The sequence below is a fragment of the Gekko japonicus genome, unplaced genomic scaffold, assembly GCF_001447785.1.
Source record: "Gekko japonicus isolate JY-2015 unplaced genomic scaffold, Gekko_japonicus_V1.1 scaffold211, whole genome shotgun sequence".
Lineage (NCBI taxonomy): Eukaryota > Metazoa > Chordata > Lepidosauria > Squamata > Gekkonidae > Gekko > Gekko japonicus.
Window position 1 is genome coordinate 397,300 of NW_015164187.1, and position 15,635 is coordinate 412,934.

The 15,635-nt window shown below is 44.0% G+C and overlaps 1 protein-coding gene across 1 annotated transcript in view; it reads left to right on the plus strand.

Moving 5' to 3' along the window:
- The window catches only part of KDM5B (lysine (K)-specific demethylase 5B), an 81,867-nt gene extending 69,057 nt beyond the window's left edge, over positions 1–12,810 (plus strand). The window contains exons 26-29 of the mRNA XM_015408224.1: positions 8,412–8,523; positions 9,062–9,216; positions 11,434–11,751; positions 11,919–12,810. Of these exons, the coding sequence (XP_015263710.1) occupies positions 8,412–8,523; positions 9,062–9,216; positions 11,434–11,751; positions 11,919–12,056 (723 nt within the window). The 3' untranslated portion in view covers positions 12,057–12,810. The remainder of the gene's footprint in view (positions 1–8,411; positions 8,524–9,061; positions 9,217–11,433; positions 11,752–11,918) is intronic.
- The last annotated feature ends 2,825 nt before the right edge of the window (positions 12,811–15,635 follow it).

Sequence of the window (15,635 nt, forward strand, 5' to 3'; positions counted from 1 at the left end):
ATTAAACACTGCTGCTGTATATCTAAGTCCGTGGGTATGCTGATTGTAGGTTTTATCCAGTTTTGGATTACTGCAATAAACCAGATTGACTTGAATAACTGAAGAAATGAAATCAACAGGTACGCTTAGTATGTGTATGGTGTTTCCAGTGTTCAGAGCACTGCTATATACATTATAGTGTTATTCTTACAGTAGTGTTATTATCACCATAATCACCTTCCTGATTTTGTACCTGCACACAGCATCACAGTTAGAATCTTTAGATTTACAATTAAAATTGGTATCACAGTTCTGTCCCTTCTCCTTTGAGAACTGGGAACCTTCTGGATCTCAACTCACCCTTTTAGACACTACACTATGCCAGCGCCAATTAACAGTTATTCCCTACTCTTGACAAGTGAGTTTCTTTTTCAGAAAAAGTATGAATAGAAACAGATGCAGTCATCCTCCTGATAACACATATATTTATTGCAACTATTATTTTGTGGGTACGCAGTTGTCTTGAAATCTGCCTAATGTCTCAGAAAAATCTCCCTGTCTAGTAAAAGTATATCATGTTCCAAAGCTGATGGTTATTAGTTTTGTTTGTCTGAAATGTTATGATGGAACAAAAACTGTCCATACCATTTGTGATTTAGAAACCTCTATCGTGTGTTCTCTTAGTCTTAGTTCAGACATAACAGATAAACTGACATTCATTCATAACATGCATGAATTTGATTGGTTGTCTGGTCTTTGTGCTCCGGTCACACAGCATACTAATAATTTTTCAGCTGTCAGTTTGTTGTTACTTTCAAAACCAGACACCCTTACAAACTGAATTTCTGAACTGAGTCTTAGTCATCTAAAGCCTCAACTTTTGATATTTATAGAGATTATTTTTAGCTTCTTCCTATCCATCTTTGGCATCTTTTTTAGTTCCATTTTTTTTTCTTGTCTTGATATCTCATTGTCATGTGGTGTGGTATTGTTTTAGGTTTCTTCTTGGTAGTTCCTGTTCTTGGTCCTGATGCTCCCCGTGCCTGTTGTTCTCCATCCTCTTCATCTGGTTCTTCCTCCTCCTCCTGTTCCTCCCCCTCTTCTTCTTCTTGGGCTCCTAATTCCTCTCCATATGTTTTAAAGAAGTCTTCTAGTTTAAATGTTGAATTTATCCTAAATCTTTTTGTTCTTCTGTTATATGTTGCTTTTATTTTCTGTAGTTGTCTGTTCTTACTTTTCTTGAAACTAATAAAAATCTTTATAAAAAAATAAAAATAAAGCCTCAACTCTTTAGCTTTTTAGGGGAAATGCTTCAGCTCTTTAATTTTTATTAGCCTTTCTGTACATCTTCCAAGCTCTACAATACCTGTGTTGAGGTGTGGTATCCACAGCCATACATAGAGTTGCATGTGAAGGATCCCTTGTATGATCAAAAGGCCTACATGGTTGGAGAGAGAGGTAGCACAGTGTTCATGGATTTCCCCACTTGAGATGTGGTTCCCCCGTGATTCATTCCCTACAATTCTTGAGGGTCCTCCAAGCATTGAAATGGAGGGAGCTGCTGCAGCAGAAGGAGAAGCAGGAACGAAGGAAAGCTTACAAACCTTAGGATACAAAGCACAGTACTTCAGATGCACATAGACTCGTATAAAAGACTTTATGCCACTGGCTATTTTGTTTTCAGTCCCTTTCCTTATCCGTAAGGTGGAGCTTGCCAGTTTGATGTAGTGGTTAAGAGCAGCAGACTCTAATGTGGAGAACCGGGTTTGATTCCCCACTTCTCCACATGCAGCCAGCTAAGTGACCTTGGGTCAGTCACAGTTCTCTCATAGCTGTTCTCTCAAGAGCAGTTCTCTCAGAGCTGTCTCAGCCCCATCTACCTCGCAGGGTGTCTATTGTGGGGAGAGGGAGGGAGGGAAAGGGGGCACATATAGTTGTTGAATAACATCGGGGAGAGAACATCCCCTTGTGGCACGCCGCAAAGCAGTGGGTGCCTTTGGGACAACTGCTCCCCTAGCGCCACCTTCTGTCCCTGACCTTGGAGGAAAGAGGAGAGCCACTGCAAGGCAGACAGACCCCCTAAATCCCAACATCAGCAAGGCGGTGGATCAGAAGCTGGTGGTCGACTGTGTCAAATGCCGCCAACAGGTCTAACAACAACACTACCGCCAATCCACCCCAATCCAGATGCGTTTGGAAAATCTACTATGACGTGGACAGGAGCATCAAATGTGTTAACTAGAAATTCCCCAGGGACGGTCCAGAATCCACTCAGCTCCATCTGCTTCTTTGATGCACCATATTAATAGGTTATGCAGCTTTGCAACTGTTTTGAGATTATAAACAGACCTCATTTGCTGCCGGAGCTCACCAGAGCGAAGCTCCGGCAGTGAGGAGGCCAGGGGGCGGGGACATGTAGCAAGCCCCACCCCCTGCCCCCAGCAGCCCTTCCCCGCAGTTAGCTAAGGAGAAAGAAGAAGGAAGGGTAAGTTCTGGTTTCCCCCTGCCTTTCCAGGCCCGGGAAAGGCCCCCGCCACCCTCCCCCACTGTTTCTCCAGCAGTTTCTGGAGAGGCCCCTGCCACCCTCTCGCATGCTTCTCCAGCCCTGCGCTAAGCGTGGGGCGCTGGAGAGGCTCCCACCACGCTCCCACACGCTTCTCCAGCCACCCTCCCACACGCTTCTCCAGCCCCGCACCTGGCTTGGAGTTCTTTGGCATGCCTCCTGGGCCACCAGCTCTCTGGATGATCTTGGCAGTGGGGATTGGTTTCAGTGGAGCCAATTCTGTTTGCAGAGTAACAGGAGGTTGTGATTCCGGCCAAACTCTTCAGCAGGGCAATCAGAAAGTTGTCCAGGGGAGAATTCTGTGTAATGTTAAAGCGTGCCTCATTCTTGTGCAAAGTTTGCCAACCTCCAGGTGGGGCCTGGAGATCTCCTGGGATTACAATTTCTCTCCAGACTACAGAGAGCATTCCCCCCTGGAGAAAATGGCTGCTGTGAAGGGTGGACTTTATGACATTGTACCCTACTGAGGTCCCTCCATTCAATTCAATTCAAAACCTTTATTGGCATGGATCAGAGTCATAAACAGTCACCCTTCAGTTCATTGATTAAACACATAACTTCCTCAATATAAGGCAGTTACAGAAATTAGCCACCGCTTCAATAACCACTGTATTTTGTGAAGCCAATAAATGATACAACATTCTGTCATCTGATTGTTTGACATCTTTCTTAAGTATGGCTTCTAGATAGACTGCCCGAATGTCATCATACAAACTACAGTGGAGGAATACGTGTTCGATTGTTTCAATCTCCTCTGAATCACAATCACAAAACCTAACAGAGTAGGGGATTTTCTTAAATCTTCCTGCTAAAACCGCAGAGGGGAGCACGTTAAAGCGGGCCAGCATAAATGCTCTACGCAACTGTGGAGAAGTCAAATCCAATAAGTATTGTGCAGGGGTGTTGATCGGAAAACGTGCCCATCTTAAAGGGGAGCATCTACCAGAAGCCAAGGCTCTAAGCTCTTGCATCTCAATATCAATTAATCTCTGTTTGAGCAGGGCAAAGATGTGTGCTTCAGATAAGGACATCATATCATTCACGCATAACCCTATTGAGACGATTTTCCTTTCTATAGCAGCAAACCACTCAGAGCAATGAGACTCTTCCAACAGATATGTAATAAGGCTATTGGGACAGTTCCTAAAGTGCAAACGTAGCCAAAATCTGAAGGTAATTATCCAAGCCCTTGTTTCCAAGCGTATCATATTGACTTCCAAACAAATAGCGGCGTAGGAAACACACAGGGGCAACCCTAATATTTTCCTCACAAAATTGGATTGGAGTTGTTCTACCATTTTGTTAAAAGCTGTGATCCAAATGGGCACCCCATAAAGAAGCTTCGCTCCAATTTTGTGCTGAAACACTTTTAGGGCCGCAGGAACATACTGGTTACCCTTGGTAAAAAAGAAACGGGTTATTGCTAGCACACAGCTGTTCGCAGATTTAATTACTTCTGATCTGTGGGCTACCCACCTTGCACTATGATGAAAGTTAATTCCCAAATATTTAAAACACTTCACCTGTTCAATGGTGTTACCCTTAACACGCCAGTTGATGGGTTTCCAGGAATCTCCGAACACCATTATTTTAGTTTTGTCAAAATTCACAGATAATCCGTTCAGCTCACAATATTCTATAAAATGTGCCAACAGTCTCTTTATCCCTACTTCAGACCTAGAAAGAACTACAGCATCGTCTGCAAACAATAGCAGGGGCACCGGTCGCGAGCTCATAATTGGGCTGTGACCATCAATCCTCTCTAACCCCGTGGCCAAATCATTTAAGAAAAGATTAAAAAGGAGGGGAGCCAATACACAGCCCTGCTTAACCCCTATTTTGATGGAAATTTTCGGGGTTAAATCACCATCCCTAGAGCCTCTTACTTGGCAAGTGGTATCTGTATATAATTTCTTAATCAACAGGAGCAATCTCATTTCAATTCCCAACAGCCTTAACTTCTTCCATAGAAGCTCCCTTGAGACAGTATCAAAAGCACTCTTCAGATCCAGGAAGGCAGCATACAACTTGGACCCTTTCCCTTTTTTGTATTTATTCACTAAGTGACTTAGCACAATACAGTGATCCAGAGTTGACTTCCCCTGACAAAATCCTGCTTGTTCTATACCTAGGATTTTTTGTTCAGCCATCCAGGCCTTAAGTTTAGACGCCAAGTGGCTTGCATAGAGTTTCCCTAGTATGGAAATCAGGCTAATGGGCCTATAATTACTAGGTGATCTACAGTCACCTTTTTTAAAAATTGGAACGATAATAGCATTGGTCCATGCTTCAGGTATTATTCCTGTCCTGTCTATAGCAGTAAATAGAACTGCTAAGAAGGACGCCCACCATTCCGGAATCACTTTAATGGCCTCCGGGGGAATTGCATCTGGTCCCGGCGCCTTCCCAGCCTTAATTTGAGCAATTAGCGTGGCAATCTCCACATCCTGCACCGGCGGCCACTCGGGACAATCCCCTAGACTGATTTCGAGATCCTCAATTTCACTCCTTCCATCTACCGAAAAGATCTTCAGGAAATGTTCGTACCAGGCCTTGGCGGTAATTGGGGAATTCGTAGTTCTGTTCCTGCCTAGAGCCTCGGAAATCACCGCCCAAAATTTCCTAGCATCATTGCTAATTGTGGCTTGGAGAAGAGGCTCCCAGTTTTTCTGGAGGGCGGCTTTTTTTTTCTCTCTGAACAATTTACTTAAGGATGCTTTGGCTTCAAAATATACTGTTGGGAAATACTCACAACAAGAACTCCTATAAATCTGATACAAAGATCGTACATGGGCCTTCGCTTCAAGGCACTCCCTATCAAACCAAGTGGCTTTCTGCTGCCTCTTTCCATTTTTTGCCTGGTCCTGGCCTAATATCATCACATCTACAAGCTGTTTGATGACTCCTTCATAAGCCTGAATCAGGTCTGGAGTCCCATTCATAGCCTTAGACTGAGCTATAAGCTCATTCAGTCTCTGTAGGGTCAAAACACCACCCTCCATTCCCCAAACCCCACCCTCCCCAGGATCCCATCTCAAATCTCCACGAATTTCCCAACCCAGAGCTGGCAATTCTACTCGTACAATATTGCCAGTTTTTGAGTCAGCCTTGTACCTGTGTCTTTTATCAGACATGTGGCTTGGAGCAACAAGCTGTTGATGATTTTATAGCCACGGTCATGTGAATGCTGCGTAAGCTAGTTAGTGTAGATCAGATGGCCATTAAAGGCACAAGAGCAGGTCACCCAGGTGTTTCTGGTCACTTGGTAACCTGATCCTAAAGTTATTAATCTCCCGCTTGGGAAATACCTGTAGATTTGGAGGTGGAACCTGGGGAGGGACCTCAGCAGCCTATAATGCCATAGTGTGGAGTTTAGGGAGGGGAGGGGTCTTCAGTGGGGTATAATGCCATAGAGCCCACCTTCCAAAGCAGCCGTTTTCCCCAGGGAAACTAATCCATATCACCTGGGAATCAGTTGTAATTCTGGGAGATCTCCAGACCCCACCTGGAGGTTGGTATCCCTACCTGATTCCCACTTGAACAGGAGCTGGTTCAATGAAATGTATGATTTGGCCTGCCTGATATTTTTTCCTGGAGCTGGATGAGAGCACTCATTTTTCTACAAGCTTATCCACACCACAGACTTTTAAACTGTTCTAATAATTTGACCGCTGGAGAGGGCCCCCCTGCCCCCCCCCGAGCAGTGGGTGTTGCCTTCTGACACACTTCCGGTGATGTCAGGGTGTGTGGCATATGGAAATAAGTTATGCTAATGACTTATGCTAATGAGCTCCTGCACCTCTTTTTCTACGAAATGACCCCTGATTTTAAGTGTAAACTTTACCAGGTAATAGTTGTTCCATGACAAAGGACACCTCACATGAAGCAGAGAGCAGAAGTAGGAACAATCAACTTTAGAACTAAAGCCAGGTACATGTCACAGTAGCAAAAAGGAGGTTGCAGGAAAGCAGAACTCACACTGCAGCAAAAACATCTGCTCTTGTTGCAGTGAGTAGGTATGCAGCCCTAATACAAATCCAAGGAGGGAAATCAACTGCTTACTCCACTCGATAGTGAAAATCATATTTTTCTTAAATCACTGATTCATATTCTCTATAACCTTTTTACAGTCCATAAGAAGACCTGTATAGGGATGGGCATGAACTACAAAAATGTGGTTCAGTTCGTGGTCAAATCATGACCCAAACTGGGTCGCTCTCTGATGAACCACTGTGGTTTGTGGGCCCAGCAAACATTGTTTAAAGGACCTACAGGGTTTCCTAAACAAGATTTCCAGAAAGCAGCAAAAACAACTGAATGGCAGGAGCACTCCCGGCCGCTCTGCTGTTTCGGGCCTTCTTGTGTGGTCCTTTTAAAGGGATTGCACAAGGAACCTAGGAAATGGGGAACAGCCTGTCCAGGGTCAGGTGCCATTTCAACAGGGGAAGCCACTGTCCATCACCCAGCGATCCAGGAGAGCCCAGGCACTTCCGTTGGGAACTCACACAGGAGGCCAGTGGAGGAGGAGGCTTGTAGTGTAAAAGGGGCAGCCAGCTGAGGCAGTCGGCAGAGGAGACGGTTGCAGCGAGCTGCACACTGGCAGCGGGGCCACAGAGACAGTACAGCATCTGGGCCCACCTCAGAAGCCCAGAATGTTGACGGGGGAGGTGATGCCAGCACGGAAGGAGGCTGCTCCAGCCCGGGGACCACATGTGTTGGGCATTCCCTGTGGCTGGCCCACTTCCTGCTGGGCTCAGCTTTGCTACCACCACTGGAAGACACCCAATCCATGTGGTCCCCAGGCTAGAGCAGCCTTCTTCCCTGTTGGTGCCACCTCCCCCAGCCTGGGCTCCTGGGGTGGGTCTGGATGCTGTACTGCTTCTGCAGCCCTGCTGCAACTGTGTGGCTCTCCTCCACCAACCGCCTCAGCTGGCCGCCCCTTTTCTGCCTCTTGCCTCCTCCACTGGCCTCCTGTGTGACTTCCTGATGGGAGGCCCAGGGGGCATCTTCAGACAGTGGTGGAGGGGGGTGAGCACCTGAGCTCTCCCAGATCGCTGGGCGATGGACAGGGGCTTTCCCTGTTGAAGCAGCGCCCAACCCTGAACAGGCTGCTCTCTTTTCTCAGCTTTCTTGTGCAGTCCCTTTAAACTCTGAGCACAAGAAAGCCCAAAATAGCTGAGCAGCAGAGAGCACTCCCAGCCACTCAACTGTTTTTGCAGCTCTCTGCTCTGGCCAGGAACTGGCACAAACCCCACAAAGTGCTTTAAAAGTTTGCAGAAGCCTGTGACCATGAACCTGTCACAGACTTCAGTTCCCATGCCATGAACATGGCAAAATTTGTAACAAATTTTCCTTCAAGGTTTGGTTCATGCCCATCCCTAAACCTGTACGTTTATTTCATGATCCCTAAGTTACTGCAGGATTTTATCAAAAGCTTTTTAGAAACCCAGGTATACATTTGTCAGACTATCCCGGTCTATATTTATTGATACAAAAGTTCTGGAAGTTTGGTGAGGCAAGACTTTAGAAGCTGCTAACTTGCCAAAGAAAGGCTTGTTCTTGTTGGTATTTAATTATTCTAGATTTTGCAGTGCTTTCCATCAAATTGTGCATGACAGAAATTAGGCTGATGGGTCTGTAAATTTTTTTTATTCCCCACTCCAGCTTGTTCTTTTCATCATTCTGATTTTGTGAAAAACACTCCTGTTTTTTAGAATTGTTATGCCTATATCTTTTGCAAAAATTTCAATTACAACAGGTTATTTTAATTCATAATTGAATTAAAAGTACATTTAATATCATGATTACGTTCAAGTTCAAACTATGCTAGCGGCAAATATGTTGTATTTAACTTTTTCTCTTTAATTAGGTATCACAGACAATTGGCGCTACCTCTTTTTCTTTGCCTCATGACTGGAATGACAGACCCATGCATTTACACTCTCCTTTTTCTACAGGACAAAACTGCATCCCTCTTCATAGTAAGTATCATTAGTTCTAATAGTAAAATGTATGGCAGCATAGTGTGGTCAGCGACAATAAAAGTATGGGCTTCCGCATATTAGAGGGAGCCCAAAAGTATTCAGAAATATGGTTTCTTCTGTAAACCAAAAGCTCAGCCAGAATGAGGCCACATTTTGCTTGATGGCAGGTGGAATGGAAGCAAGGAGCTTCCCCTCCTGTGCTTCGCCAGACTGTTGGAAAACATACCCTATAGGGAATGTGCCCTTAGGACTATGGTGAGAGGGAATGGGAAGAACAAGCTCCTGAAAATGTAATCTTACAGGGAGGATGTCATAGAGGGCTTAAGGGGAGGTGAAGAGCCTGTTGGAAACATTGTGCAGCATTTGCCATGGGTCCTTATGTTCTTATTAGTAAAAGTGAGATTCTAAACATAAAGTGTTGCAGCTCATTTGGTAGGGTTTGGGTCTTGTGAACAAACTTTTCTTTGGAAAGAGAATTTTAAAAATACATGAATGTCACTATTGAAAAAATACATTTTTTGTGTTGTCATTATAGCTATCAGTGCAGAGCTGAATGAATTGATGATGGAAGCCCAATTGCTACAAGTTTCACTACCTGAAATACAAGAGCTCTATGAGATCTTATTCACAAAACAGAACCCTGTTGCAAAGACTGAACAGAAGTCATCAGTAGGACCAACAAGTGAAAAGGCAGGTATTTTTGGACCAGAATTCTACCCAGAAAGAGAGCAGTTGCTCAGTCATTAAATGAAATTTTGTGAAAAGGTTTATTTTAATCCCCTCTCATGCAGCATCTCACCAACAGGATACATGCAGCCATAGAGGGTCTCTCCAAGGAGTCAGTTATTTCCCCCTATCACCAGCAAGTGATACAAATGGCCTGAGAAACAGAGGTAGGGTTGCCAAACCCCGTTTTTGGGGGGGTCTACCCACCGCCGGCCATCTGGCCGGCGGGGGAAGCCCCACCCCCAACACCCACAGGCACCCATCTATCTCCCTTTAAGTGTGTGGAACCCGTGTTTCCTCCCAAGCCTGATCTCTGCAAGCTTGCAGGGAAATGCCAGCTTCGTGGTCTTAAAGGGGAAACGCGGCTGCTCTTAAAGGGGAAACGCCGGCTCCTGCATTTAAAAGGGAAACGTCGGCTCCTTTAAGTGCAGGGAACGGCCGTTTCTGGAGATCTGGCGCACGGGCGGGGGGGGGGGCGGACGTCCCCAACGTGACGTCATCACGCCGGGGATGCCCCGCCCCCTCCAGGAACGCCCCCAAAGTCCCCCACTGGGGGTGGAAGATGGACTTGGCAACCCTAAACAGAGGCCACATCAGAAATTCAATCCTCACCTTTTCATATCCCCTGACATGAACTGCACGCAGCCTCTTCTGTTCCTTTCTTGTGTAGTTAGTTATAAGCATTCCATTAAATCACATAAAATCAACTTGTAGTTAGTGCAGAATCATTTCAACAAGCCATGAAACAATAGCTGCAGCTGTTATTATCTCCATACTTCACATGAGCTCCATCAAGATCCCCCCCTTAATTACAAGTTTTGAAACTGACTTATGTTGTTCTCACCAAATCTCATTGAGCACTTTGTAAGAAAGAAAAACATCTTCCTTTTCTTAAGTATATAATTCTAAAATTACACAAAACAGTATAATGCACATATTGCTTTCAGAATTGCCCAGTGGAGAAGTAGTGTGCTAAACATGTTTTTCTAGTTGGGAGTTCTCAAACTACATATGTGCAGGAGAGCCATGACTGGGATCTCTTGATACTTTTATTTTGAATTTTAAAGCAATCTTGGAAATCAACTTGATTGGGCAGTGGTGGGGATGGGGGTAACTCTCTGCCCTACTTTCTTTTTGTAAATCCATTCCATCCCAAGTTCCTATTAGCCCAGTGAGCCAATTTAAGACAAGAAAATAATATGCTGATGTAAATATTCCTTCCTCCTGCATCACTCTGATAAAATTAGGAGCCCTTACAGTTGCTTTAAATTAAAAATCAAAATGTCAGTTGTTGGGCTATTCCACATGCAGTTTTTTAATCTGTTGTGGCCCCATACTGCTTTGGTTTATCCCCTGATCTTAGCACACATTTTTGTGCCTTTAGTTTTCACTTTTTTTGTCTCTCCCCCCCCCTCCTTTTCCCAGCTCTTTTGACACTGCAGTGTTTTTCTGGAAGCCACTTTTGAGTTGGCTTTTTCTTAGAGCATAACGTTTCTCTCAGTTTTCTTTGTACCACCCTCCAGCCCACTTTTCACTTATTGGATTGTTGTCATTGTTAAACCACTCCCTCTCCCTCCCCAAAAAAGTGATTTCAATTTTTTAAAAGGCCCTAAACACTTGTAGTGTTGAAATGCTAGTTTAAGCCACTTCTCTGAATTTCCAGCTTTTGTTTTTTTAAAAAAGTAAGTCTCTATGTCTTTCCCTCACAGAGATATGCCTCTTTCCTTATATTTCTGCTAGATACTTACTGTTTTAAAAAATGAAACTTGGGAATTTAGGGAGCATGCTTAAACTAGCGTTACAACACTACAGTGTTATACAGGTATTTTAGGACCATTTTTTAAAAAATAAGGGGTGGTGCTGTGACCCCACTGACAACAACACTGCCCTCCCTTGAAAATTGTCATTGCTTAAGCCATGTGTAGAAGAAAATAAATTGATTCCACAACTGTAAAAATGCACAGGAAAGACATGCAGAAGAACCCCACCCAAACTGATTCCAGTGCTTGTGGATCAACTCCCAAGAAAATCAGGAGTAACTCCAGTGCGCTGAAAGGGTCATTGAATCTCCTGTATAACCTGAAGTTTGGACTGCAGGGTGCAGAAGGAAACATCAATTTACTGGAGTAGAAGAACTAGCCACACCATACTTCATGTTCTTATTTTAATTATGTCTCATAGAATGACTGTTGCCGAGGGAAGAGAGATATAAGTTGCTCTATGGAAAGAAAACTAAAGAGGCGCTTTGAGAGAGGGGATTTCTGCAGTGAGATGAGAACAAGAGTCAGAAAAATAACTCCCAACAAGAAAAAATTGAAACTTACCCATTTGAGGGAGCTAAGCAGTGGCAAAGTGGAACCAGAGAGGCTGTTCGACATTCAGCACTCCAGTGAAAGCCAGTTGCTTCTCTCGGATATGTCCTTCTCTGAACAGGAAGAGTCTGAAGATGAGGATGCCATTTGTCCAGCTGTCAATTGCCTGCAACCTGAAGGTGATGAGGTAAGTTGAGGGAAAAGTCTGTAGTGTAGAGAATGTAGGAATGGAATTATATGAAGTTTGTGACTAATGGCCTTTGTAGCAACACAGACTTGAAAGTGACTAGACATAAAAATGATGTGACATATTTGCTGCCCTCATATGAAGACTTGTGTGCTTTTTGTATCTAGGTGGATTGGGTCCAATGTGATGGCTGTTGCAACCAGTGGTTCCATCAGGTGTGTGTGGGTGTTTCTCCAGAGATGGCAGAAAAAGAAGACTACATTTGTGTGAGCTGTACTGGAAAGGTCTCTCCATATCAAAAGTAAAATGTATACTGAGTATTCAGAACTCTGCAAGAGAAGACTTAGAGATTTTTCTCCATCAAGCCACAGGGCTGGTTTTAGAGCCAAGTTGCAATGGTGCTACTTCTATCCTCATGGGATCATTTTTCAGAACTTAAAACAGTTTGACACTTTTGTATTTTTATCCTTTAAGCCGTTTGTGATTATTGAGGTTTGAAATGCTGACTGTTTAGCCAGAGGTTTCGCCAATTTGGAAGCATCACACAACATGCACCTTTTCGTGTACAGCATTAAATTACCTCTTTGGAATTTACCAGCACACTTAATCAACTTTGTTTAGGTGCAAAGCATTGCACTATGAATTCCCATAAGTCCTCTTTTGAAGAAATCCCTATTGACATTTTTGAAAACTTTAGATTTTTCCCCTCACTTTGATTTTGTAGATTAGATTTATTTATCTGAGCAATAACTTCTGTGTCTGATTTCAGTGACTGGAATTATAATTCTGAACAGCGTGTTGGTGCTCTTAGCATTGGTTGATGTACAGGAAGCAAATGTTTAGGATCTAGTGTCACTGATGGACTAGTAATGTAGGAGACAAAAAAGCTATGTAAAGTAATGGCCACAGCTGTATTTTGGCTTTTCCTTCTTTTTTGGTAGCTTGTATCAAATGTTGCAGTTTATATTGTGGAATAAACCCTTGGTTATGTTATAAAATTCAATACTGGTGTCTTTAGAAAGGTGGAATTACATCCACTTCCCAACTGAATCAGTTTTATGATGCATGCTATCACATTCTACTTTTTTTTAAAGTATCCATGTCAGACCAATTTCCATTATTTTTTATATACTAGAGAGCATAGATCTGAACTAAACAGGTCATCTGTGGCAATTAATAATTGGAAACTTTTTGAAACTGGGTTCTTTTTAAATTTTAGGCCACAGATTATCAACACATAAGCAAACAAGCTAATTTTCAAAAGTTATGAGTTTGTAGTTATGATGGATATATATGCAAGTCTAGTCTATATGAACTGTGCTTGGAAGTACTGTGAGTTAATTCAGCTGTCCCTGGTAGAACAGTTCCTGTGGAGAAGAAAGCAAGGAAAATCGCTTTCAAGCATGATTTGAACTGCAGAAAAGAAGACAGGAAGTTTAACACTCACAAACAGTATTCAGACATCATAAAAACAAACAAAAAAATCTTGATTTGTTCATGGTGAGAATATGCTAAGAAGTCCTCACTTGCATGCTTATTTTCTCTTCTAAACAGCTGAAGAAGTGAAGATTTCCTAGTTCAGCATGAACCAAACTTAATTGTGACATCTAAACTGGATTTGTTTCCTTTTTGGTAACTAGGATTCTAAAACTCAGTTTAATCCTGAGTACTGAGAAAAAAACAATCCAGTTTGGCACCCAAAGGTGGACATCACAATGAAGTGGAGTTATTGATGACTATATCTTAAATCCTTATGTCGTTGGCCCATATGTACAAAAAGACGACAGACTTGTTCACAGCACAAAGTATGGTTACTTTGACATCTGAATGCAGCCTAAGATTCTGTATCAGGGTTATTCTAGCACTCTACACATAAGTGGCATGGGGGTGGTGACCCTACCCCCCTCCCTATCTCCATACAATTACTGGCTTGTGAGCACTTTACATTGGGATAAAGTGTCCTTGTGTATGCTTCCTCTCTGTGGTTTGGAACACTCCTTTCCAAATATTTCTGATCACAGGGAGGAAGCATGTGTGAACACTTATACACTATGTAGGTGTTGGTGCTTACAAGCTTGTGATTGTGTGGAGGCAGGGGAGCAGAGACAGTGCAGTTCATCATAGATCCCACATGGGGACTGCACATGAGCAGGCCTGCCATCGGATAGGTCTTTACAGCTAAGAGCCTCCAGGGGGTGCTGCACGCCAGAGTCAGAAGCTTGTTCCCACCCAGCAACCACATGCTCTTGTGCAGCCGTGCTCCCTTCCACTCAGTTCCTCTTTTGCCGCCAAAGGAGAAGGTTGTGTTTTTGGAGTCTCCAGCTACAGCTGAGAGGATTCCGTCAGATTTGTTAAAGCTGTGTCAGTTTCTGAGTCCCTTCCATGGCTCAGAAAGCCCTTTTCAAGAAGTGCTCCCGATGTGGAGCAAAGATGACCCAAACTGATGAACACAACCTTTGTCTGTTCTGTTTGGGTGAAGGGCAGAGTGTCTGCACACGTAAGGCCTGCCAGCGCTTCACCCCTGAAGCTTGGGGGGATAGGGCATCAAAACTTAAGGCAGCATTGTGGGAGAAAGCCCTTAAAGCCTTGGAGCCCTCATCCAAGTCAGCCCCAGAAAAGCGCCCAATTCCACATCTTCAGAATCAGCATGGCTTACCACATAGTCAGGTTCCATGAGAGTCCGATCTGGAACAAATGGCCATGGTTCCATGGTCCCAATCCCAACAGCCTATGTGGTGGCCTTCACATCCCTACATGATATTTCCAGGATAGTTGGAAGAATGGGGTGACAGTTTTGTAAGCCCCAGGGATGCGAGTTTGTATCATTACCCTCATCAGGTGTTGTCGTATCCGTCTTCAGCTACCATCTTGCGCGGGCCACGTTCTCCTATTCCTGCAGTGAGAGGAGAAGAAACAGCGATTGCATCCAATGGATCTGACATATTTTGGATCCGAGCCCAGACAAGAGGATAGGTGAGCTATTTCTGGCGTCTCCCACAGAGGATCTCCAAATCTTTGGAGAACAGATGATTCGTATGGCCCAGTCTCTCGAGATGGAAGTCGTTACCTCAGAGCACAAATCCAGATATAAGATTCTGAGTTGTCTCTATTCAGAGTCTCCCAGGATTATTGCTTTTCCGGTGTTGGATGGCCTTGAGGACCTCACGCAGGAACTGTGGCAAAAAATTGTGTCTCTCCAGCCTACCTCCAGAAGGGTAGAACATTTTTATAAGATCAAGAAAGAGCCATTTAACTATTTGACAACTCATCCTCTGCCATCCACCTTGGTTACAGAGGAGATGCAGCCAACAGGTCGTCAGCAATGTTCCCCCTAAGCTATGGAGTCTTGTGAGCAAAAATTCTACTTGGTGAGCTGCTGGCATTAAAGTTCTGAGCAAGCGATTTGGCTACTGCATAAATTAGTTTGCTCTGGAGCTGTCCTTCCTGAGCTGAGACAGAAATGTGTGAGCCGGAGGCTAAAAAACTTTGAGCTAGCTCGCACTAACTCAGCTTAGAGGGAACACTGGTCGTTAGTCCTACCACTCTGCTCCCATAGATAGGGAAGGGAGAAAACTGGATGTCCTGGATCAAACATATTTTTCAGCATTAGGTTTCAAAATTGCTAACTATGAAACCGTTATGGCTGGTTATCAGCTCTTCTTATGGGAGAGGATTCTTCTGTTCCTGGAACTCCTGCCGGAACGTAAGCATCCCCTCGCTAAAGTTCTGCATATGGCAGCCACTAAACTTTCAAAGCAGCAAATTAATGCAGGACGGCATTCTGTGGATTTGGCTGCGCATGCCATGGTGTGCTCCATTATACTCAAGCACCACACATTGTTAAGGTCAGTGGCCTTGCCTATGGAAACCAGGCTTAAAGTTGA